Below are 25,253 nucleotides of genomic sequence, written 5' to 3' on the forward strand. Positions count from 1 at the left end.
AGATTAAAATTTAAAATAACAGAAAAGAAGAAAGGATGTGAAATGAGAACTGTTCTTACTTTCTTGGAGCAAAATTCAGAGCACATCTCCACCGTCAAATTGGGCTGTATCAAAGAGGCTGGAAAGGTGTCTGTTAAATTTTCTGGAGCTCTAAAACATCCTCGATAGATAACATTCCTCCCTGCAGGGATATGAAATAGGTTTCTCTTGAGAAAACAATGTCCGTAGTATCCTGCCTCTTTCACAAAGAACAATATTAGGTTCAGAAGCTAAAAATAATAAAATAAATTTTATATTGCAAATGCTGTAGAAATAAGAGAAACCATGATATAACCTAGAAAAATGTGTTGCAAATCCTGTAGTATTGAAAGGAGCACATGCTTTTAGCTTTGTACAAACCAGTGAAAGTAGGGCTGCAGCAAAGGGTTTAAATTAAATTCCACCAGTGGAGGGCATTGCTATTGTTTGCAAGTCCCAGTTTTCTTTTGAAGACAGGCTTTCCCCTGAAAGACTTAAAAGCCCCGATAAAAATCTACAAAGCTTCCCATGATCTGCACCAGAAAAGGAAAGGAATTTAAATGAGTCCTGAAAGCCCCCACAGGGACCCACCTTCCTGCACATCTGCTCAGCTGCTGAGCTATTCCTCTCCTCTTCCCCCTCGCTTTCTTTTCAGGCCAAGGGAGTTTGCTGCAGCCTTCAAAATCTAAACTAGGCTTTTGTAAGCTGCTCAGGGAGAACAGCTTTCTTCAAGTCTTTAGTATCAGCCTCTGATCTCACCTGCTCCTCTATCAATGCCACAGAACTTGGCAGAATTGCTCCATTTTTTTGCACCACTGATTGAAATCAGCATTTGGCCCCAATACTTGTTACAAGCAGCAATACAGTTTTCCCTCCTGCTTAAGAGAGAAATGTCCACTGACAGAACCAAATGAAAACCCAAAGCTGCCATGGATACTCACTACTCTGGGTGAGGCCATGCATTTGCACAGATGAACTAATGGTAACGAAGTGAATAACGTTGTGTGGCTGGTTTAAAAAAAAAAAAAAACAAACACGTCTGCATGTTGTATGACACTCCTATAATCACAGGATTTTGTGGGCTTTACTAATGCCTTTACTTCATTGCTCTGTACTAACTCTCTTGACAGAATTTGCCTAGCATGACTCAACAGGCAGGAAGGTGGATTTGGGAATTAATTTGGGTCTTGAGTCCTGGTCCACACCCACTGGCTACCTTAAGCAATAGTCACCAGAAGAGATGTGGGAAATGTGTCGGATGACGGGAGAGATGCAGTGCAGTTCTGAAGGGAAAATATGGTTTGCATGAGCCAAGAGTAGTCTATGGAGAAGCTGCTTAAATATTGTTCTAATAATTGTTCAAACCAGTTACTAGAATGCAATATCTTTGGGATCACTCAGGAGATGGGAAAATAAAAGTACTCAGTGTAGCTTGGGGGGAAACAGGAGTCTCCCTGAGATCACTGCAAGCACGGCACCAAAGAATAAAGGAACAGAAGTTGTTTGGCTTCTCACCATGCTCTTGAAAGACTTTCTACTAAATCTCACACTAATATTTAAATCCTGAAACGAAATGTTTGTGAACATGTTTAGAGTTGTCTCAGTGGGTCAGGAAGAAAACTGGAACTGCCCACACGGGCGCCGGGGAGGGAGCAGGGTTTGCAGAGAACCCACGGGTCACACTGGGAACGTGCTGTGCTGTATTTACACTGCCTGCCTGCCCTCTGGGGAAGGGGGACGGCGCTCTGTGCCACAGCGATCCCCGGCCTGCAATAGCTGCAGACTTTGAGCTTCATTGCATTGAACGTGATGTGGGGGCACGAGTCCTGCGGCGCAGGAGCTGCACAGCATCGTGGTGCCCAGGGAGGCGAGGGACAGAGAGGGGACCCAGCAAACCCCAGGGCTGGGAAGGCTTAAAGAGAGATGCCACTGGGTCTGCTCTGCCGAAGTAGAAGCCTTATGCAAGGTCTGTTCTCTATATTGCATAGTGTAAATCACGGATGCTGTTACCATTTCAGAGTTACTTTCCAATATACTCGTTCATCATGATTAATACTTCTGTTGGCCCCTCAGCTAGTTTGTGTCAGTGGGATTCTTCACACAGTCGAATATCAGGTATTACTAAGGGCAAGAAAAAATACAAATCCAGCTCCAGGCTAGACTAATTTGATGACTAATTCATTAATACCTAAGAAAAAAACCCTGCTGCCTTTTCCTGTGAAATATGTATATATATTTTATGCTGAAAATTTAAACACTGATGCATGTCCTGGGAAACCTGCCAATGTGCCTGTCAGCCTGACACTAGCAATTTAGGTCTATGTACCTTTGATATATAATTTATATGTAGCTGGGTGGGTTATTGTACAAACCTTGACTTGTCTTTAAGAAGAAATGAAGTACCATCAATAGCGGCACAACCTAAGGTCTTGGTGCTTCTTCTCAGCAAATAACATCTGTAAGGTTTTGTGAGCTTGCCAGAAGTAAAGACTGCTCAGCTGTTTAGATATTTTATGTGCTTTGTGTTGGCCCAAAGCTTTATCTATTTTATCTCCCATGGTAGCTAATTGAATGACAAGTAGAGTAAGTGTTGTCATCTGAAGATGAAATAAAAATCCCAACCACTGCTAGAACAGAAGTCCTTGGAAGAGCAAAACTCTGTGGTCTCATTTCTCTCACTTAGGAAAGAGATTGCTGTGCCTCTCTGGCCTCTACTCATTCTCCTGCTGCGGTCACATAGCACTTACTTTGTTTAGGATCATTTCTGAGCCTAGGGTGGCATTGATACAAGTGCTCTTCTGCCCTTCCATTATAAGGCACCCACTTCCAAGGTTGTTTCTTAAACACGTGTGGGTTTGTTGCTCTGCAATGGACGCAAAAGGGAGTAGTTTTTCAGCTGAAATTCTGCTGCTGTTGCAATTGCTCTGCTCTGCATTCTGTTTCTTCCCTGGTGACACTAACGTCCTACGTGGCAGTCCCGAGGCAGCTGCGCCAGGGGCATCTCACCGCTCCGCGGCAGCGAGCAGCGCTGCCGTTTTGGGGAGGGAGCCCAGGACCAGACCAGCAGCAAATGGACACTGTGCCCCACGGGCAGCTTCGTCCTTGGCTGTGGTGACAAACGCAGCAAGATGAGCACTGGGGCCAGCCCGCGTGCTCGGCCTGGCCCCGGCGTCTCCCCCCGTGGGGTGAGCGTCGCTCCTGGGGGCAGCGGCCTCCTCTCCCCGGTCGCGCATCCACTTACGTCGCCTCGCTCCTGCCCGCAGCTCCTCCACCCTGTAGACAGAGAGCCGGTTCACCCCTCCGCAGGCAGAGCCCTTCTCCCCCTTGCACTCGCTGTTGCACTCCTCGGGCTTCGAGGCGGTGGCAGGGAGCTTGTTCCCGCAGTAGCACTCTGCTCCGTACGCCAGGCCTGCGTAGGTGTAAGCCCTGTGGGGAGCAAAACCAGGTGCTGTTGGGACAGGCACCCCGTCTGTTCCCGAGTCAGTATGTAATGCAGGCAGGAGCCTGGCCCCGGGTACGGTGTACGCTTCTGCTGCCCTGCTCCGGAGATGCAGCCGGCCCCGGGACCAGCGCGGCGATGGCAGGGGCCGGGGCGGCCGCCCGGCACGGCCTGCCTGGGCCCGGCGGGGTCCCGGGAGGACGAGGTGGGCTTTGCCTCTGGTGTGGGGGTCTGAGCCGCGGCCTCGTGTCCAGCTGCACGGCCGTGCTTGTGTCGTCCCCGTGGGAGCACGGCTGGCCCCGCTCCCACCCTGCGCTGCGGACGTGACGGCCCCGTGGCTGGGGGTGACGCCGCCCCCGCCCAGAGCTGCCACGGCAGGTGTTGAGCAGAAACGTTTGGGAGGGTTCGGAGTGACAGGGGAGAAAAGCCCCTTTCGGAGGTTCTGTTAACTGGCATTTAAAGCTGAGCGTTTGGGATCCAGCCGGGCTGTGTTCAGGCGCTCAGCCCAGGGCGAGGCCGTTGCTCCAACGGCAGGCCCGAGGCTGGCTGCCTCTCCGAGGTGCCCGCGCCCCCGGGTCCCCCTTGCAGGCGAGGCGCTCCCGTGGGGCAGGTGAAGGTCCCTCCGCTGGCAGCGCCCAGCCGGGGCCCGGCTCCATGGCCTCCAAAACGCATCTGCCGGGGCCTGACAGCCTGTCCCTCCGAGAGAAGAGCGGTCTCCTTCGCCCGAGGGACAGCCCTGCCTGGAGCGGAGCGTCTTTGCGTGGCTGCGGGGGGACTGGGCTGGGACCGGGGACTGAACGCCAGCAGGATGAGGTTAAGCTGCAGCTCAGACACCACGTGCGCTGCGTCGCCCTACAGACCAAGGGCAGAAAGGTTGGCAGGAATAGCTCTAAGATTGCATTGGTCTTCTGCTTTCTCTCGTGCTTGGGAGCAACGAGAAGTCTTTTCCGTGAATGTTTTCACACAGTCCTGCCCCAGGTGCGTCATCCCCAGCCCGCGCCCTGCCTTGGCTGAGCAGGGCAGGCAGAGCGGTGGCAGGAGCCCATCCCTGCCTGCTCCCAGGTGACCGGCAGCTCCCCGGGCGGCACTGGGAACGCCCTGCTCCCTGCCACACACCCGCTTGTCTCGATCTCTCCCTTTTTTGGGGGTGCTAGTTTGTTCATAGCTTTTTTTTTTTTTTAATATTTTAGATCAAAGATTTGGGCTAGAGGGCAATATCTAACAAATATCTAACAAAGACTATCTAGCGAAACAGTAATTTTTGACCAGGACAACAGAAAACATATTGTAAGTAGCCATGCTATAATAAAGAGAATAGGCAGCAGTGAAATAATCTACTTTGAGTAATGTAGCAGAGCGATGCCATGCCTGAAGATATCAGATAATCAGTTTTCACAGATGCTATATGTTTAACACATGCGTGCTTTTCCCATTTCAAATTCAGTTCCGCTTATTGTCAGAAAAGAGAAAATTTGCAGTGAAAAAATACCACTAACCTCTCAGCACAAGCTTCCTGACAGTGCGATACTGTCATTTTCCTTAAATCGTAAAACACAGCTCCCTTCAGTGTCCTCTCCCTCGAATCATCGCTGAAGCATCCCATGTAGGTGCCTGTGTGCATGCAAGACCAGAGTTAGGCAGAGTGCCCGGAACGGAGATGGGGGAGAAGGGGGAGGCAGCCAGCAGCGACCCAGCGCCGCACGTTGCAAGCAGGGCTGTATTCGAGCGAGCGCCAACCTGTCCAGCATCCTGCTCTGCAGACTTGTCTGCTGGTACCGAACCTTTGCAGGTGCTACTGAAGGGGTAAGCTTGCAAGTCTGAAGGACAGGAGCAGAAGGGAAATTAGACTTTTCCCTGACCCAGGTTACCTCCAACAGGCCTGCCTTTGCAGACCCGGCGTCTGCGACCGCCCCGGAGCCACGGCTCCCACGGGCAGCTGCTGCCTGCCCCCTTCCCTCCCGGCGGTGGCAGAGCATGGCAAACTTCTAAAGTAAAGGAGAAGGTAGTCATCAAAATGGCATAAACTTTGGGAAATCTTGTTGGATTTCTCCCGAGTTTTCTTGAAAATCTCTGGTTGATAAGATGGTACAAGAGAAATATTAAGAAAATCAATTTTCTTTGGGTACATAGAGTTATATTAAAGCTATAATGGAAAGATAAATTCAGCCTTAACTAGGCAGCACTGTCTAGCTATCGAGTCGAACTATCTCTGGTGCAAATGAATCTCTTAAAATATGTCTTGCTTTACTTAGCATATGAAAGATAAATATTTCTCTTAGACTGTGTCCTATGTTAAGCCTCTTTTGTTGTCATGAACAAAATACTATAAAAATCCAGCCCATTTTTTAATATATGATTGGAAGGATGATGTGGAGTCCCACTATTATGCATCAATTGTGTGTACATAAGTACATTTTATCATTAAAATACAAAGGAAAAAATGAAATTTGATTTTGGAAGTAGCACTATTGAGATGATAACACAGGGAAATTAAATAACATGAGCTGTGGACAGGAAGAGAATATATGATGAAAAGCGAAACTAAAAAGTGTTATATTAACAATAAAATAATCCGCAAGAAAAAGAAAGTTCAAGCCACTCTAACAGAGATTTTCGAGCTAGGAATAATAAATCAAACATTTAAATATTACAACAGTAGATTCAAAGACCTGCACACTGGTAATTTGCAAGCATGCAATTAGGAAATTCACAAGCTGTGAATGGACACCCACAGTACACTGTTAACGAGACGGGAGTCACACACCTGCAATAAGGATGTTCTACATTTTACTATAGACTTATGGTTTGAGTGCTTCGATTCAAACCAGTAGCAGCAGAAAACTCCACATGTGGGACCAAAGGTCCGGAGTGGGGAGGCACGGGCAGGCCCCCACCTCCCTCCTGCAGCCCGGCAGCACCGGCCCCTTCGTGTCCGACCGGGGCACGGGGAGACTCCGCGCGCCTCGAGCAGAACGTCACATCAGTGAGCTGGTCCCTGTCACCTCTGCACCTGGGCAACGGCACCGCCAGGCCAGGGGAGACGGTGTGAAACACCCCGTCCGCTGGAAGTGTTTGTAGCAGAAAATTTTCATTTTTTACCTAACAAATTCCTGGTTTTATTTGTTGCTCTAATACTATTTGCCAGTCTCCCTGGCAGGATAAGGTGTGGTTCCTACCCTGAGCCTCTCGCAGTGCAAGCATGCAAGATAGCTTGACGTGGAGAAAAAAAAAAAAGGACTTGAATTTTCTCGCCCAAGGCCGCGTGGTGCCGGGTGGACACAGAGCAAGGCAGGTTGAGCCCGGGGCGCTCACGCCGTGCTGGAGCAGCTGCCGTCGTTTTTGGCTGGGGCTCGGGGTCTGCCCGCGGAGGGCTGGCTGGCATCCCCCCGCGCGCAGGGGCAGAGCGGCGGGGCTCGGGCGCTCTCGGGGCGGCACTGCGGAGGAGCGCGCAAACACCGCGGCCAGGCACCGCGCCGCCCGAACTTCAGTAAGCATTATAACCACGGAGGAGTTCACCATATCGTGGAAGGGATCCATATGAAATAACAGGCCTGGAAGTTTACTAAACGGGGGGGCCACGGGGTGGGGGAGATATCATGCTCTCTACATAGGTAGTTATGTTTTTAATTCATAATTTCCAAGGCTTGTTACCAATACTGTTGTTAATAATATCACTTCATGTTCAGTCAGATATTCAAATGATGCGTGTTGGAATCAACATAGTTCAGTGGGATGTAGCACTAAATAGTCCTTCTGGCTCCTCTCAGTCAACAGTTAGAACCCGATCGAGGCACTAACTTAATGGCTGATACAGGCACTAACCTTAACTAACTTTATGGATGGTTTTCAAAGCTAACATTTTTTGTTTTAATTAAAGTTTTTAAAGAACAGGTTCGTACTCTGACTGGTATTAGAGTAGCTCATAAAGACTCACCATGTGCCTCTACTTTTTATTTATTCTTTTGTTCATCGGGCGGAAAAAAAATTGCCAAACACAAGGGGGACTGGAGCAGCCCAAGCAGGTACAGACCGTGAAGGGAGACCCTGGCGTGTGCTGTCTGAGCACAGCCGGGACCAGCAAAGCCAAAGGACTCGTGGGCACTCGCTGGATCCAGCAAGCCAGGCTCACATCACTGAACCCACCGAAAATACCCACGCTGCCAGAGCACGTGCAGTGTGGAGGTATAAACCACAGGGCATCTGGAGCAAGGGAACAAATCTTATTGTATTGCTTTCTCTCCTGCCCCGGCCCCTGGGATCCCCCGGCGTGGAGCAGCAAGCCTGCCCAGGCAGCACCATGCCTGAGCCCCTCCTTGTTAAATTCCCAGCTTCTACTGAGCAGCTGAGACCAGGGTGTCTGCTGCTTGCAGAAGAGTGAAAAAGTAACACTTTGTGAATATTCAATACTGGTTTTATGAGGTGCAGGTACAAAAGTGGTAGCCTGGAGGCTCACGTGGTTCTTTTCTGCATCTGTCCACAAAAAGCTTATTAAAGTAGGTGGTGATCGAAGTCAGCAAAAGATGTATTTGCTGAAGGTGAAGGTGTGTCTTCCTCCCTCCGAGAGTCAGTGGTGTCTGCGTCCAGCCCTTCCCAACGGGGACAGGGCACCTCCCCAGAGCTTTCTGCTCCCCTCCACCAGGCTTCATCCCAGTGTGTGGGATGGTGGAGTTGCAACCTCATGTTTCATGCTAGCCCGGGGGTTGTCTTTAGGCTCTGAGCACCTGGGCTATATGCTTGGGTCACATCAAAAAACGCGGTGGGGTTCTCTGGAAGACACCCATGCTTTGCAGCCTCTCTTCTCTGCCACCAAAACTTGCTAATGGGAAGGTGTTACAAAGTGACTGTGGAGCACTCTTGGAAGCTCCAGCTTGGTGCTTCAGGTAACTCCAGCGGTTACAGTTTACCTGATTCATGCTGTGTGACTCATCTCCCATACACCATCACTGTCACCTTCCTGTTCCCATTTCTGACAATTCACTCAGTAGGAGTCAGGAGGTGGCACCCTTTTTGTGGGATTTTTGCAGAAGGTGCCCCTTTGTTTGGGTAAATGTATTCAACAAACTAAAGAGCAGTTTAGTAATGTGGTGTTTAGTAATGTGGTGTCTAGCCATCCAGATCCCATTCCTTTTTCTATTACCAGTGAAACATCTCCAAGAACGGCTAGCTCTTCTAAAAGGCAATGGACCAAAGATTGCAAACGCCTGATTTGACGCTGCAGTGTGGAGAGCACGGTCAGTCACCCAGCCCGAGTGCTGATGCTTTTTCTGTGCTGGGCCCCTCGAGGGGGGTTGTCTGCTCCCTGGGGACGCTCAGCCCACGGAAGTGACCGCGGAGTTGGGGGTGCAGCTCAGCCCTGTAACAGCCCCAGGCCGTGGGCACCAGCCTCGTGCAGCGCCCCGCAGCGCCTCGCGGGCCGGCGAGGGGGTGCTGTGCTGAACTCCCTGGGGCGGGTCGTAAGGGTGTCAACCCCGCAGGAAGCATGGACATCTAGGGACTCCTGCTTTGCTTGCTCTGGATAATAGTTTCCTAAAAGCTTTCCTACTGAACAAACCAAAGCAGCCCATGCCTGTACTTATCAGCAGCACTTAGAGCAGCAGGATCAGGCTCACAGTGAAGGGAACTCACATTTCTGTCAAACCTGAATGGCTCTCCATTTGGATTGGAAAATATATAGCTTTGTACCCTGTGCTCCGGTCGCTGATGCACTGCACCCACGCAGCAGTGTGGATTCCCCCTTGCGTTCCCTTTAGCCTGTTGCAAATTGCCAGCAAACTCACAAAGCACCAGGAGTCTGCCTCCGATTCAGGAGGGTTGTATGGCCCACATCTGTCCCCCTAAGGACAGTGCGGAGATGTTCACAGAGGGCAGGTCAGGATCACTGAACGTGTTTCCAAAGCAGGATTTAGTATATGCTAGACAGCTTTAGCAGCAAAGAGGCACTTCTAGACCTGAGGTACTGTGTGGTTTTGGATAGTTAATTTCATAAAACCCACTTTTAAAGCATCCCCTGTTCTGAGAAAGAAAATGAATTAAACAGTATTCATCTCTGCCTGCTTGAAGAGAAAATAACTTAAATGAGGGAAGCATATTTCCCTATCTGGACTTCCATTCAATAAATAAGAATACTTTGTTGGAGCGAGTTGCACTTCAGCATGACCAGGGATGTCAGGATCGTACTTTGGCCTGAACATGCGCTTGCAAACTGGTTTGAAAGTGGCGATGAGCCAGGAGGAAGGCACTTCTGCAGGGACACTTCGGTGCTCGCCAGTCTCTGGCTGGGACAGTCCCAGCAGGCGGTGCAGTTTGTGGGTTGCAGGGGGGCAGGGGGGTATGTCCCTTACCTTTGTGCTCAGCGGCGTGCTTCATCGCTCTGAATCCCGCTGCTCGCACGGGCTCCTGGTCGCTGACGAACCTGTGAAGCCACCTCCTCCGCAGCTGCCTGAGCTCGGAGTTGCGGGACGCCAGCCACCGCGGGCCGTGCGCCTGGCCCAGCGCCGGCTCCTGCAGCGCGTCCCGGCCGGCCGGCAGCCCGGGGCCGGGCCGGGGGCTGTGCAGCGCCCCGGGCTCTGCCATCCCAGCCCCGGCCTCGCCGCCCGGCCCCGGCAGGGCCTGGGTAGCGGAGGTCCCGTGCGAGCCTTGCTGGATAACCAGGCGCGTCCGCTGTAGCAGCAGGAGGCTGCCAGCCATCAGGTAAGCTGCTGTGAGGAAGAAGAGCAGGAACTGGGTCCGGCGGAGAAACTTCTGCAGCCTGAAGAAAGCTTTGGCCATGCCCTTACTGAAGCTGGGCCCTTCACGCCTCCCGACGGGCCCCCGAATCTCTGTCTGGCGGGGCGCTGGTTCCTCCCGTGGGTTCAGCCCATCCCTTCGGTGCCTCCTGGCGGGGCGGGCGCGGGGCTCCGCGCGCCCCCGGGGCTCCGCGCGCCCCCGGGGCGCTGCCACCCGCAGGCGCTGCCCGCAGCCAGCGCCGACACCTGCAATACCAAGGGGGGAAGGTTGGCACCCGAACACAAAATACCCGTCAGCAGGGTGACTTTCCCCCACACACCGCTTTTTTTTTTTTTTTTTTTTTTTCCCTGGTTGAGCATTTCTCCATCTGTTGTTTATAATTAAGCACTTTAAAAACTCTAAGCCGGTGAGAATGATTGATTAAGCAGAAACTACTTTCAGATCTCCAGCCTTACTTTTTTTCTTTTCCTTCTTTCTTTTAACTTGGAATGCACAAGAAATACCTTTAGGATGAGGTTATTTCTCTTGGCATGTTTGGAAAAAAAGTTCTTAATTTTCTTTTGTCAGTGGCCAACATCTCCATTCTTTGTCACTGGCTGGAACAGGCAGCCACGGTACAGGCATCTTTTTAGGAAGGTATTATCAAATTCCTTGCTTTCAGCTAAACAGTAGCTAAGCTACAGATGCAGATCAGAAGGAAACAGCAGTGTGGGTGTGTGGGGCAAAAAAAGAAATTGCATCAACTCACAATAGATAATAATTATTAATCTCTTTGCAGCACAATAAAGTCAGGCTTTATGCTGGAAGGGTACGTGGGGATTCTGTACTTACAGACAAAGCACCGTGAGCTGCTGTGCATGTCGCTTTAAAGGAAAGCAGAGATCCTGCTATTTTATTAGTAGATTTCTATTGCCAAATATTGATGTGTGGATATGCATGCATAAAAACTAGTGAATGTTTGAAAAAAAAATAATTCTAAATTTCACCAGATATCTCTTGACTGCGTCTGAGATTTGTAGGCTTTAGTTGTGCTGATGTATACCGTGATGGGATTGTCTGGGCAAGAAAAGCTCCTTTGTGCTCTAGGGAACCTTTAACCTCCTGTAGCAAATAAAAGCTGGCATCTCCCCATAAGTTCCCGTTTTCCCAGTCATTCACTTCTCTGTGGAGCCAGGCAAGCACTGAGAAAACATGAAGTGTCTTCCAGAAAAGAAAATATTATGGCTTTTGCTTAACTTGCAATTGGGACACACTCTTGAAATCCACAGTCCTGGCAAAGAAACATCTGTTCACTGTATTTCTTGTTTCAGTATCTGATTTAAAGTTTTGTGGATGTTCACTTAGGCCTCTTTCTTAAATAGATGCTACCAATTAAGTCTCCACCCATTCCTTTTTTCATTCAGTGGTGCAACTTCTTTCTATCCTAAGCAGCAACCAAAAGCAAAGCTCAGAAACTTCTTGGCCAAAATTTTGCTAGTTGAGCCTGAATTCATTTGGCCGCGATCGCCAAATAGGGTTGGTTCAAGGCAGGAGTTCCTGTCTTCAAATTTTAAAAGTCGGGTGCTCTTGAGGACCTGATTTAGGTGCTCTTTTTAATATTTATTTTTTTTTTTGTTAAAGTTCATACATGCTGGTCTCCATTGTGGAGGGCTGAGTAATATCCAAAAATATTCTATGTGTTTATACTTTCTCCAAGAACTTGGGAGAGCAAGCAGGTGCAAAGGGCTACAAGGCTGTAGCATGATCTTGTAAATTAAGGCCGCTTTCTCCACTGTAAAATTTAACACACCTCCCTTCTCGTCAGCTCCAAAACCAAAGAGGATGCATTGATTTACACCAGCTAAAGAGCTGACCCTTAAAGTTAAATTATCGAAAATCTCTGATCAATGTTGTGAGTGCTCAAGAATTACAGTAAAAGGGTCAGAAGTACCTAGACAGATGAAGAGGAAATTAGCCATAATTAGATACCGCAGATTGTTACTGTGCTAATTTATCTGAAGAAATACTGTCTATCAGTATAGGTACGATCTGATTCACTAGTTGTTCCTAACATAGGGCTGCTGGAAACTTGAGCTGTTCCCAGGAGAGGCTGTCTCTGATCTGGAAGCAAGCCGTGTGCGTGTATTAGCCGTTGGGGATCCTGAGTGGGAACCTGCCGTGCCCCTCGCGGCACAGCGTGCTTTGGGTGAGGCTTGGCCGCCGCGCCCCGCGGTGCTGGGGGCTGAGCAGGCAGCACGCGGCTCCAACCGCCACCGATACGGCAAAGGGACGGGCCTTCAGACACTGCTGCTGCGGGCCTCGTTGGTGAGGCGGCAACGGCTGCCATCACACAGGTATTCAGAAGCTTTGAGATTATTATTGTTTTGTTTTGGGTTTTTTTGTGTCTCCCTGGCAGCATGGTGAGGCTAGATGAATTTGTCAGACTGGCAGTCATCGTTGCCCAGCCGTCACTCGGGCTTTCACAGCTCTCCCGCTTTGCTCCCGGAGCGATCGAGTTGCAGCACCAGGAAACGCCCCGGCCCGAGTGCCGCGCGCCGGGAGGGCAGTGCCGGCCGAGCGGGACCCCCAGGCCGGGGGGCTGCGGCCGGCCGAGGGGTGCTCGGCCGCGCACCGCCGGCCCGGGCCTGCCCCTTCCAGCGCCGCTGCGCGCCGCACCTTTCAGCAGGCGCCAGCCCAGTCTCTCCATGTTGGCGGCGACTGACAGCGCAGCGGCTGTGCCGCGGCACCCCCGCGGCGGGGGGCTCAGCCCGGCCTGGGCAGCGCCCGGCGATGCCCCCCTGCCAGGGGCGACGGCGCGGGGGGGCTCCCGCTGTGCGCCCGCAGAGCCGAGGCCCCGGCCCAGGCTCCCGCACCCAGCGCGAGGGCGCAGCAAGCCCTGCGCCCGAACGCCAAGAAACGGCGCTTTGCCCGCGTTATTCGTCGCTAAGGAGGAGCTGCTGCTGGGCCTCCGAAGGCTAACGTTGCCTTTGCCCAGTGGTTGAAAAAGTTTAAATGGTGCAAGCCGATTCTACTGCAGTCAATACGACGTATATAAATTACCTCCAGATGCACTCGCCCTCGGTACAGTTGCCATGACAGTACATTGTAGTAAAAAGCAACCAAATAAATAAGCAGACTCTCCGCCCACAGCAACTGCTGCAAATGTGCGACTCAAAAATTAAATGTTGCTTTTTAGTGGGGAAACAGCAGAGACTGCTGCTGACATAAAAAAATGTCATTTGATTTTTCCATAAACTGCATATTGCAATATCATCAAAGTATGCCTAAAAGAATTGAAGTGCATCACTTTTGATGATGATATTAAAAAGGAAAGAGTAAGGAGGATATGAACTAGTATCTGGTAATAGAAAATGTATAATTTTTCTTTTTCGTACATGTTTCACTTAAAATGAATGAAGTGAAATGGAATAAAAGTAGAGTCTTCCGTTCCTATTTATCAGTTCTTAGAGCCAAAGGTGTTTTAGGACAGTATTATTTGAGAGTTGAGTTAGTGAAATCATAAAACAATAATGGAAAGGACTTTGAGATGGGCAATGAGAACGGTTAAACAGCAGAGAAGACCTCTAGGTGAAGAGAACAATCAAAGGGTTAACACTGCAACAAAAAAAAGGAAGATAATTAGCACTGGCCAGGATCAGCTTTGGAGATGGTGAGTGCTAGCACAGAAGATCCGCTGGGTGCTAGGTCTTCAGCGAGGAAAGGATCTCTCACACCATTAAAAAAGTGGTGTGTCTGGTGGCTGTGTTTTTATAAAATAGGTAATTATCTGGTTACTGAGGCAAGAGTTTGATGGGGTTCAGAAAAGCATTGAGTTGATCTTATTTTATAAAATACGAATTTATTCACTTTGCTAGTGACAGGTGAATTTTCAACTGTTCAGAACTCAGATAACCTGTCAGTTGTTTGAACAGCATTTTTTTCTGTCGGTGCCTGAATTTTTTTGTCTGGAAATGTCATTAGAAGAAATAGTTTGTTTTTGTTTTTGTTTTGTTTTGTTTTTTTTTCTATAGGACCTCTATATATACCAGCAGGACTGAATGCAGAGCTGAAAAATGCATCTTACCTGAAATCTCAGAATCAGAATATGAATCTGTTCTGATCTGTTTCCTAAATTGGGCAATGCTGCTGTTCTTCTCACTGTCCCTGGGAAGGCAACATTTTAAAAGAAAAATCCCTCTGAATCTGGGGCATGGCTTGGTCACCAGTGGATTTGCTGGCTGGTGGCCAAGTGTTCAGACCACTGTCCCCGTGCCGGGGAATCCTCCCGAGCGCTGTTGTGGGTTATTTGTTTATTCAGGTGCCGTCAGGCTTCCGAGCACGGGGTGCTGGGTGCCAGCTGGAAGAGATGCTCTCCCAGAGGTTCGCACGAATCTGCAATCCTGGGACAAGCACCCGCAGAGAGGCTGGTTTTCTCTTCTGCAACCTTCCTGCAGGCTGCATTGCTCAGAGCCTGCGCCGGTGGGGTCTTGCCGTTGCCCAGAAGAGTGGGGCGGCAGAGGCAGCAGCCCTCGAGGGGACTTTGGTGGTACCCCAGAAATGCCCTCTGGCAGCCACGCAGCGCCCAGCTCCTCTGAGCGTGTCCTCCCCAGGGGATGTGAGCCCCCACCTTGGACTCACTGCAGACGCTGGGAGCAGCCACTGTGCCGGGTGAAGGGCGATGCATCTCTCTAGAGCTCTATCAGTATGTCATGAGAACGATGTAGTTAGCAGGTAAGGGAACACCTGCACCACTGACAGGACTGTAGGGAGCTCTTTTTGGAAGGAGGCAGAGAAGGGAGTTGTCTGCGTGTGCTGATCGTTTCAGGCCACACTGGGAATGTAGCCGTCCCCTGGTGTCTTTGCAACGCTGCGAGGTTATGCACAGTGTTGGGAAATGCCAGAGCACAGACTGTGAACTCAGCACGTTGCATCTCAGGGTGTGCTGATGGGGCCAAGCACCAGACCCGAGGCATTTCTAATTTTAAGTGCTGGTTTTCTTTTAATCCTTATTTTTCTGCCATTAAAAAGTTGCTATAAGGAAAAGCAGGTCAATACCTTGCTTCCGAAACGATCTCACAAAGTGTGACAGAAGATGTCACAGTAGGCAGCTGCATTAGTATATTTGTAAAGAGAAATAGAAGAAAAAATTGTAAAGTTCTTGTCAATTCTACTCTCCTGGCTAAAGGAACAGTTACAGAATTTTTAAGGGACAACTGAATAATTTTAGTGATGCTGTGAGAGCTGGCAAAGGCTTAAGACACTGAAGAACAACCCCAGACTTGCAGGTTAAGAGTTGCTCAGTTGAGAGCTGTCCTTCAATAGGTTCTTCAGTGCGGAAACTTAGGTCAATACTGCATCGAGGGCTGCAGCTCATCAATAGTTGATCTTGTCTAAAGACCAGCAGGATTTTGCAAATTCAGAGTTCTTGGCACAGAAGCAAGGCTGTTTTCTATTGTAAACTGAAGGGGATTGGGCTCATGAACACTATTTTTAGAAAAATCCATCCCTCTTCCACATTTCTCCTCTCTCTTGTCAGCTTTCTTTGAGGACAAATGTAGTCAGTTAGGACCTAACTGAAGGATTTGTCTGGCAGTCTTTCATTTGGATACACGCTGCCATTTCCTTGAGGCTGTTTGGAAAGTCAAGGCCAACATCATACTGCATGAATGCCCATAGGAAGAAAAACTCTTGAGAAGCCACAATTTCAATGTTGGGATCCTGTCAAAGATTTGCAGTTCTCTTTATTCTGATAGCTAAAAGTACCCTGAGTAACCCAGAGTGTCTGCCGGTGCCAGTCCCGAGACGGCCGACAGCAAGTGCTTCTCGCAGCCGTGCTTTCATACGTGGCCAGAGCCATCTCTTGAGTTTTGAAGGGGTTTAAAAAGATGAGAAAGGTGAGCTGTCTGAGTTCTCCCCTCATACCTTGAGGGGGATCTACAGAGAAATTCCACGTGATCCCAGTTTCTAAATCATAGGAAAAAAGAGAAAAAGGAAACCACGGATCACATTTGCGTGGAAAGCAGCACATGCTGAAAGTAAAGCTTAGAAGAAACATCCTGTTACTCTACTGTCTCAGGCCAAAATTCACTCACATCAAGATATAGTTTGATGCTGATGGGTTTTGGCTCAGGTCCATTGTTACTTTTTCTAGCTCCTTAGGAAAGCATCATGTGGAATCATCTCACTAACTTAACAATGTAATTTAGGAATTTATGCAAAGGAAAGAAAAAGATTATTTTGCAATTCCGTTACCTTTCCTAGGATTCTCCTCCACCAGAAAGAAAGGAAATCTCTCATGAAGAGTTGCTATAATATTCATTTCCTTCACCAGCCTGAACGTGCAGTTTTCTGTGAGATAATGTCTGTGGCATGTAACCTGATGGCTGACTTCTCTGGCAGTCACAAGGCAGTGCTCGGGCAGGACCCACCGAGGACCCACCAACCCGGCCTTCCCCACGCACCCGGCCTCGGAGGGAGAGGCTCACCCCCCACGCTGCCCCCGGGCCGGCGTGCCCCACGCTCCCCCGACAGCCCCGCCGGCGAGGCCTTTGCGCCGTCCCGGCAGCGCGGGCGCACGGCTCGAGCCTCTGCCCTTCCCGCAAGGCGAGTGGGAAACCCGAGGGGCTTCCCTTCCAGCTCCCCAGGCAGGATGCCTCGCTCGGGCAGGCGAGGCCGGGGATGATGAGCGCCTGTGCTTTGCCCGTGCACATTCTGCATCACCCGCCGTGTGAAACACGGCACGTCATTCAGTTCTGCCGTTGCAGAACTTGCTGAGGATTTGTGTTTAAATACAATAAAAGGGTTTCTTCCCCATCCCTTCCCGAGTCACCTCTAATTGTTTGATTTGGAGAATAATCTGGCTTTTAAATGTTTCTAGAAACTAACTCTCCCACCCCTTTCCCATCAAAATGAAGCTTATCACCTAGGGATTTTCAGTCAAGTCATGAGGTGACCGATGGGACATAAGCGAGGGGACCTTCGGCCTGTCCTGAGCACCGAAGCTCCGGTGTGCCACACCAGCTTCCCTACCAGCAGAGCTGGCCTTTGCTCTCTGGGCTTTCAGAAGCAATAAGCACTTCTTCCAACTTACAAAGTTTTCCTTGCTAGAGGATGGATCTGTGCTGACTCCACGCACATGCCCCCTCCTGAGCAACTCTTTCCTGACACAGTGCTGCTTCGAGTGTTACTTTAAGCACAACGTAAGGTCTGCCAACAAACCAGAAATGAGGTAGAAGCATCACAATTCCTCCACATGCTCTAGTGGCGAACGTTGCAGCTTGAGAGCTTTCTAGCAAGTTTACCATCGCTTGCTGCAAGCGTGCTTGCTCCAAGATGTAATCAGATTGCAAAGTTATCTTTGATGCTGATATTATGTTAAAACTGTTAAATAATGATGAACTGTGATAAAGCAGAAAATAAATCCTTCTGCGGAGGTAACAGAAAGATGAAGAAAAACTCTATAGTCCCTAAAATAGTCAAAGCAAGTTGAAAATACATGAGTTAAAAATATACATGATATCCACTGTATGCAATATGGGAGGTGTTTTACAGTTGACAGATAATTCAGCTTTGGAAGTGAAAAGCAATGTCACAGAACAGAGCTACAGCCTGCGGCTAGAGAGTTAGCACTAACTTGTGCAAATTTGGTCACAGCAGCTCTTTCCCTAGATATTCCACTTTTTGGAGACCAATTTTCTAGCATAGATAGGTGCAAATCTAGGCAGTAACGCTGTTGGTATGGCGAGGGATGCGGACGAGCCTGCAGGAGGAGCTGGGCCAGGGAGGCTGGTTGTGAGACCGAGCGCTGGCTTGGGAAATGTGCCCGTGGCAGCTTGGAGCAGAAAGCACACCATGGCCAGAGGGTGGTTGTGCCATTAATCCCGTACTTTCTGCCCAGCTTGGTGATAAAGTTATAATCGGGAGGGCTGATTCCGTGCCAGTATGGAATAGATGCAGACATATACATACCTACATTTTCTATGTACACACATACGTACATATGTGTGTACGTAGAGGGATGTGTACTCAAAAGATAACATGCAATCTGCTGTCACCAGTCACTGACAAACAGACCTCTCGGCAGACAGTATTCTTGAACCTAGAAAGTGTTTTGATCAATAATAAGCCATTCATGCATAATGTACATCCCCTTTGATAGTAGGAACTCAAACACACAGCAAATGATTCTTTGTCTGCAATTTCAAAAAACCCCAATATGGTTCTTTGGCTCTAGGCTGAAGTTTTGCAAGAGATTGTTGTAAAAAATGTACCATACATTGATTTTTGCCTCAGCCCACAGTTGCTAGAGATGAGATCTTTTCCTGTCTGCAAGGAAATCTACTGGAATTAAAATACCATGCAGATCTGTCCCTTAATCATAGGTATTTAAAAAGTGTCTTTCATAAACCCCTCAATATCAAAATTCCTGCAACACCCACCTACTAGAAATTATTGGAGTCTATTTATTTAGCACAATGATGCTTCAGAAACTGTTTAGAGAAGCCGAGCATTCTAGTCTGCCTCACCAGGCTGTGTGAGACAAACACACACTCACATTATCCATGCCTACTTTTCAAGTATAATGTTTTGTGGATGCTCGGAGAAGGGCATCTCGAGAGAAAACTGCAATCTTTATAAATAATGCAGCTGAGCCTCATGTACTTAGATGCCATGGATAAATTTAATAAATCAAACAGCCCTTCAGACTGCAATGAATGTTAATATCTCAGCCTCTGCAAAAAGTTGTCTGGTTATTACTTGTGTCAAGGCCAGCTGACAAACAGCCTGCAGAAGCAGATAATGACAACTGTATAAGAAAAAGAGGAAAAAAAGCTCACCTTTCTTTTATGGTTGAGGAACTCCTGTTGTAGGCAGGCAAAGTCCTGGACAATCCAGTGAAATACTGTAAAAAGCCGTAACGCCTATCTGAAAAGCTGGTAAATCCTGCTCCCTCTGCCCTCCCCACTAATCCTCCTCCTGCTGCCCACTCCGGCCGTAATCCTCCCGCGCACCCTCCGCGCTCTGCCTCCGGCCGCGGTGCCCGCTGCTCCGGCTCCTTCTGCCGGCGGCTCACCCGGCCGCCCAGCCCTCGCTCCCTGCTCGCCGGGGTCCCTGCGGCTCACGGGGCCGGGGGGCCGGGGTCCTGCGCCGGGCAGGGGCTGGCGGGAGGCAAACGCTCCATGGCCTCCCGCACCGCCGGGCAGGCTGGCAGCAGCCTCGGTGCTGCTGGCCGAGGTCCTCAGCCCCAGCCGGTCCACTCGTGTTTCGTAACGCTCCCCCTGCTCGGGGAGACAGAGCCTCTCCTCTACGGCTGCTTCACAGAGGAGCTCTGCAGCCTTCCGCAGCTACAGACGTTTCCAGACCTACCCATGCACTCTCCCTGTCTATAGGTTGTCCAAACGCACGGATGGCTGCATAGGCAGATATCGAAGTGGCGGCGGCGGCAGCGTGAGGACCTAATGCGATCAGCCGAACGGATGCTCCTGTGTTTGCTTCGCGGAGCCTCTTCCCACTAGGGGCAGATCCCTCTGGAGACCCAGACCCCTTCCCAACAGGTCCAGGGGGTCCCGGGAAAGCGAGTCCCTGGCAGCCTCCCAGCACCAGCTCTGAGATTTCAGGCAGCAAATTGTTATTCTGGGCACAGGTGGATAGAAGTAAATTATTTATACATGTGAGAGCTGAAAGGCAGTTTGCTCCCTGTCCTTAGGACTGCCTGCTCCGCTCTGCTGGCTTCACTGCACATACAGACGCCTCTCTGCTACTGGTTCACATGGAGATTGATAAAATTATAATTATTCTTAACGCATCTGTGTTTAAATGGGAGTAGGCTGCACACTTGTAACTGCATGTGGTTTTGAAGCACACCACAGTCTTTGCATATTTAAATGAAACATGGAGATTAGTCTCTTGGAGCCAAAATCAGTTGCAGTTATGGGGACCCTCATTTACTCCCTGTGCTGAGGGGTGCGGGTCATTAACGTCAGACCCAACACCTGTCTGGCTGTGAGAAAGCAGCACTCGGGGCTTTTCTGGGATCTGAAAGAGGGAATTTGGATGCCACGTGGGGACTGATCCTGTTTCCCTTCTCTGTGCTGCACAGTACTTCCCACTCTGACCGGCCCTGCGGGTTTCAGTGATGCTGCACGTGTGGATCTCTCTCCGTACAGCATGCCCTACGAATGGGATCCGAACCTGCCAGTGTTATGCTAACACTACTTAAATTGCACATGCAAACCTCGTGGGGTTCAACACGGCCAAGGGCAAGGTCCTGCCCGTGGGTCGGGGCAACCCCCAGCACAAACCCAGGCTGGGCCCTCGAGGGGTGGCTGGAGAGCAGCCCTGAGGAGAGGGGCTGGGGGGGTTGGTGGGGGGAAAACTGCCCGTGAGGCAGCCCCGTGCGCTCGCAGCCCAGAACCCACCCGTGCCCTGGGCTGCAGCCAGAGCAGGGGGGGCAGCAGGGCCAGGGAGGGGATTGTCCCCCTCTGCTCCGCTCTGGGGAGACCCCCCTGCAGTGCTGGGGCCAGCTCGGGGGCCCCCAACAGCAGAAGGACCCGGAGCTGCTCGAGCGGGGCCAGAGGAGGCCACGGAGATGCTGGGGGGGCTGGAGCAGCTCCCCTGGGGGGCCGGGCTGAGAGAGTTGGGGGGGTTCAGCCTGGAGAAGAGAAGGCTCCGGGGGGACCCTGAGAGCGGCCTCCCAGGGCTTAAAGGGGGGGCAGGAAAGGAGGGGGGGGGACTCTGGGTCAGGGGGTGGGGGTAGGACGAGGGGTAACAGTTTTAAACTGACAGAGGGGAGGTTTAGGTGAGATCTAAGGCAGAAATTGTTCCCTGTGCGGGGGGTGAGGCGCTGGCCCGGGGTGCCCAGAGCAGCTGTGGGTGCCCCCTCCCTGGAAGGGTTCAAGGCCAGGTTGGACGGGGCTGGGAGCCCCCTGGGCTGGGGGAAGGGGGCCCTGCCCGGGGCAGGGGGGGGCACTGGGGGAGCTTCGAGGTCCCTTCCCACCCAAACCTGCCTGTGATTCTATTCTATGATATACTTAGCTTTCCCCTCTCTGAACAGTTTAGGAGAAGAGGAACCTGGTTGTTTGTTTCAAATCTCTGCAGACATGCCAGCTAATTTCAAAATTCTGTAGGTGTGAAGCAGACCTGGATTAGAAATGCACCCAAAGACAGGAGCTATAGACGGCAAAGATGGGAGCAATAGACTTATCTCACTTGTTCACCAACTTGCAAAGAATAGCGCAGTGATGCTGGAAAGGTTCGGTTTTCAGTTGGCACCAGCATCAAGGGATGAATTTTGCCACTTCTGTGTTTGCATTGCGTTCATGACATGTGTATTTCTTGTTTTAGAGCTAAGTAAGCAAATGGTGCTGTGCCTGGCTACTGGAGATTGTCAGTTTCCTTCTTCCCTTTTTTAAAGGTTATTTTGTTTTTGTGTTTTGCTTTAAAAGCAAAGAAATGCAGGAACTCCTGGTTTTTGGCTAGAACGTGGGAATTAATTTGCAGTCATGGGAGACCAAAAAGGACTTTGCACTTCTGCTCACTGTCAGCCAAGGGCCAGATGCTCGAGCTCCCCAGAACTCTCTTGCAGCAGCTTTGGGTGGGCGGCAGAGCCCCTTGCCGCGGCGGCCAGCCTGGGTGCCGTGCCTCCGCAGAGGGCGCGGGGGGACGGGGGGGGTCTCCTTCCAGCTCTGCCCCCGGGGTGCCCGCGGCCGTGGGCAAGCTCCGAGCCTCCAGCCCCCTGCGCCTCAGCCTGCTCTTTGCCTCCCTTGCTGCATCCAACCGCGCCGCAGTGCTGCGAGCTCGTCCTTTGGGTCTCGTGGTAGAACTTAAAAATATGAAATCATAGTGACAACTGCAAATCCATTTAGCCACAAGATATCGTTGTCTATGAGAAAAAAATTGCGGTTGCTGGCAGAAGATCCTTCTATGAACAATTTTGCAATAGTTGCAAATAGTTTTCATGTACAGAAAACCAGGAAGGAATTATAAAGAGTTTCAAGCTGTTACAGCATTCAGATAATTCTGACGATACTTCAGTCTTGGTAAGATGTGAAAATGAACAGCTAAAATGTTTTTGATCTTACCAAATGTTTTCTGGGATTTAATGTATTGATAGGGCTGCGATTGTTCAGTGATTTTGTGAATTTCGATTATCGGAGAACCCTGAGACTCAGCAATGTAATGTTGAAATTTTAGAATACTGATGTCTGGAAATGTGTTCTCACCCCGAGAAGTTGTGCATCTGTTAGATTGCAACCCGTCCAACCTTTGTGTGTGTGTACAGCTTTAAGGCTGCAAAAGTTTGAAATTAATTTAATTTTACTGAAGTTAAATTAATCAGATGTTTAATGTAATGACATTTTTAAACGTTATGCTGGGTTGGGGCCTAAATCAATAGAATTACAGGAATCTGCCCAGGTGAAGCAGAGGCAGGAAATGAAGTTCAGCATTATCAGCGAGAAAGATGATGCTGAAAATGTACCAAAGTCCCAATTTGCACGACCACGTGCGAGCAGCGCGCCACGTGCAGCCGTGCCGTTGCGTGGTTCGGCGCCGGAGCCGCGAAAGCGAAGCCCGGTCCCCGGGGGGACACCGGGCGGGGGGGCTGGCGGGGCCGGGGCTGCGCTGGGAAGTGCGCTCGGGGGGTCCCAGGGGTGGGTCTGGGGGGCCCACGGGTGGCGATGGCCCCGCGGGACCTTGGCGGCGAGGCTGGGCACCGGTGCAGGTTTCTGGGGGTCCCAGGGGTGGGTCTGGGGGGGCCCACGGGTGGCGATGGCCCCGCGGGACCTTGGCGGCGAGGCTGGGCACCGGTGCAGGTTTCTGGGGGTCCCAGGGGTGGGTCTGGGGGGGCCCACGGGTGGCGATGGCCCCGCGGGACCTTGGCGGCGAGGCTGGGCGCCTGCGTGGGTCTGCGCAGCCCTGGCACGCTGCTGGAGGCGCCGGCGAGGCCCGTGTGGCACAGGGGGGGTGTCCCGGGGACGTGCTGTCGCTTTGGCGTACTCTCTGTTTTCATGGGTTTGACATGGAAACCACCGCTATCATTCGGGGGTCTTGCAGCTGCTCTGCCTTGATCTCTGAATTCAGGCAAAGCCCAGATGAACAGCGGGTTTTAGAGAACGTCAGCCCCGCTGCACAGAGCCCTCTTTAACACCAGCTTGTTTCCAGGGTTTTGTGTACAAAATACCACGTGGGGCTGGGCTTCTGTGAAAATGCTGCATTTTTTGATAAATGGAAAGACAGCTGAAATAATCAACCTCTGTATGGAAACTGTGAGGTGAAAAGTGGGGGTGGTTGTAGGAATCCAAAGGTCTTTTGCAAATGCTTATCAACAGCACCTTGTTTGTTCTAATCCAAGATTATGCCATTATACCAATTCACCAACATCTGGATTTCAGGTAAATCCTAAGAAGCAGTACTGTTTTTAGCATCTTGCCAGCATACCTAGTCTAATACTTTATTTTATATGACTTCAATAAAAAATAAAAGAGGACTTTCTAGGACTGGGAACAGAGCTCTGACCAGAGAAAAATAACTGTAGAAAGGAAAAACATTTGAATTTTGACAAGGCAGCTGACTGAGGTAGGGCCCGTCCCTGTTGTTGGTTGTGCCAAATTCTACTCTCAAATGTGGATGAAAAAGAGAAATGCGGCATTTTGTCTAAGACGGTGGCCAGTAACTTGAGGGACCTGGGCTGAGTTCCTAGCTTTGCCATCCACTCACCATGTGATCTTAAGATATGGGGAGGTCTAAAAGCCTTGGCAGGGAGACTTCTGGTGCCTTTTACAGATTTCAAAGAGAGATGGAAGCCTAAATACCCTTCACAGTCCCAGGCATAATCTCTCTGCTCCCTAATTTTCTGTCTGGTTAATAATGCTATTTTTCTCCCATTCCCTACATATTTTTTCCATCCCTGGCAAGGAGCAGAGGTTGATCTTGCAATGTGCACTCTGCCTCAAAGCTGTGGGATGATCACCTCTGTTTAATCCAGCCTGACTAGAGGGGGTGGTTGTTTTAATATTTTGTTCACAGTTGCAGTTTAAGTGCCTTAAAGAGAAATATCTGTTCTCTGTTTGAAGTGCTAACACAGTCTTGAGTATGGCGAGGCAAAGTCATCACTCCAGAGGGCAAGTGCTGAAAAGTCTACCCGAAAAGCTTTAAGGTGATTGTGAATAATGGGCCTTCAGCATCCATCTGCATCAGCCTTTGTGCCACCACCTTCCGCTCCCTCAGATGGGGCTGCTGAGGGGTCCTGCTCTTTGGAAGAAGTTAAAAGTATGATGCGCTGTATGGGAAGAGGCACGAGTGGTGTTGATTATGAAGAATGATGTGTGAGATTGTTTCACACGTTTTCAGACTCAGACCTATAGGACACTGTTCTTGTTTTACTTGCTCTGTTTTCTCGTCTTTGTCATCCCACTGTCTGCAGAGAAGTGGGACCTCGACAAGACCCGTGGAAGTGCCCGTTGCAGTTCCCATTAAATTAAGAGGGAAATGGATCAGATTGTAAGTGCAAAGGATGATCTGATGTTTTCCATGGCAAAAGTAGTGTAAGAATGAGCAAAGAAAAGGAAAACTAGGTAAAAAGCTGAGCAGGTTGCAGACAAGGAAAAATTATACCTAATGACATTAAGAGAAAAAGGGCAGAACTAGGAAAATAAAGCATGTATGCATTATGGTCATGTTGTAAAATCAGGCATTTGATGGAATGAGTGGCAGCTGGAAGCATTCTGCATCTGAGTAAAATCCTAAGCATGTTTTTTCTCTGCTTGATGGTTCTGCTTGGTTGTTGCACAAAATACAGCACAAAAATTATGAAATGAGTGGCATTACTTTTAGAATCCTGTTGTGGGAGCAGTTCTTGTGCTAAATGACTCAAACTTTCAGTCACTTCAGAAAATAGGCTCAATTGTAAAAGTAAGTATCAGTTGAGAAAAGTGACAGGTTTTGCTAGTGTGGTTTCAAGAAGAAACATCTGAAAGACTGTGTGGTTTCATAAATGGATGTAATGTAGCAAATAGTTTTCTGGTCCTTTTTATTTAATCATCCTAAATACTCAGGGATTAGGCATTCCATGTAATGCCTACCTACAATTTTC

At 49.9% G+C, this 25,253-nt stretch overlaps 1 protein-coding gene and 1 long non-coding RNA gene across 2 annotated transcripts in view; one reads left to right on the plus strand and one right to left on the minus strand.

Annotated features, from left to right (window-relative positions):
- Positions 1-19,921, minus strand: part of WSCD1 (WSC domain containing 1) — a 32,982-nt gene extending 13,061 nt beyond the window's left edge. The window contains exons 1-6 of the mRNA XM_032982315.2: positions 19,529-19,921; positions 19,000-19,064; positions 9,799-10,428; positions 4,954-5,068; positions 3,260-3,444; positions 60-181 (exon numbers count right to left, since the gene is read on the minus strand). Coding sequence (XP_032838206.2) covers positions 60-181; positions 3,260-3,444; positions 4,954-5,068; positions 9,799-10,225 — 849 coding nt within the window. The 5' untranslated portion in view covers positions 10,226-10,428; positions 19,000-19,064; positions 19,529-19,921. The remainder of the gene's footprint in view (positions 1-59; positions 182-3,259; positions 3,445-4,953; positions 5,069-9,798; positions 10,429-18,999; positions 19,065-19,528) is intronic.
- Positions 1-25,253, plus strand: part of LOC122153330 — a 109,030-nt gene that overhangs the window by 36,273 nt on the left and 47,504 nt on the right. The window lies entirely within an intron of this gene.

Source organism: Tyto alba, unplaced genomic scaffold, assembly GCF_018691265.1.
Source record: "Tyto alba isolate M040663 unplaced genomic scaffold, T.alba_DEE_v4.0 Super-Scaffold_19, whole genome shotgun sequence".
In the NCBI taxonomy this organism is placed as follows: Eukaryota; Metazoa; Chordata; class Aves; order Strigiformes; family Tytonidae; genus Tyto; species Tyto alba.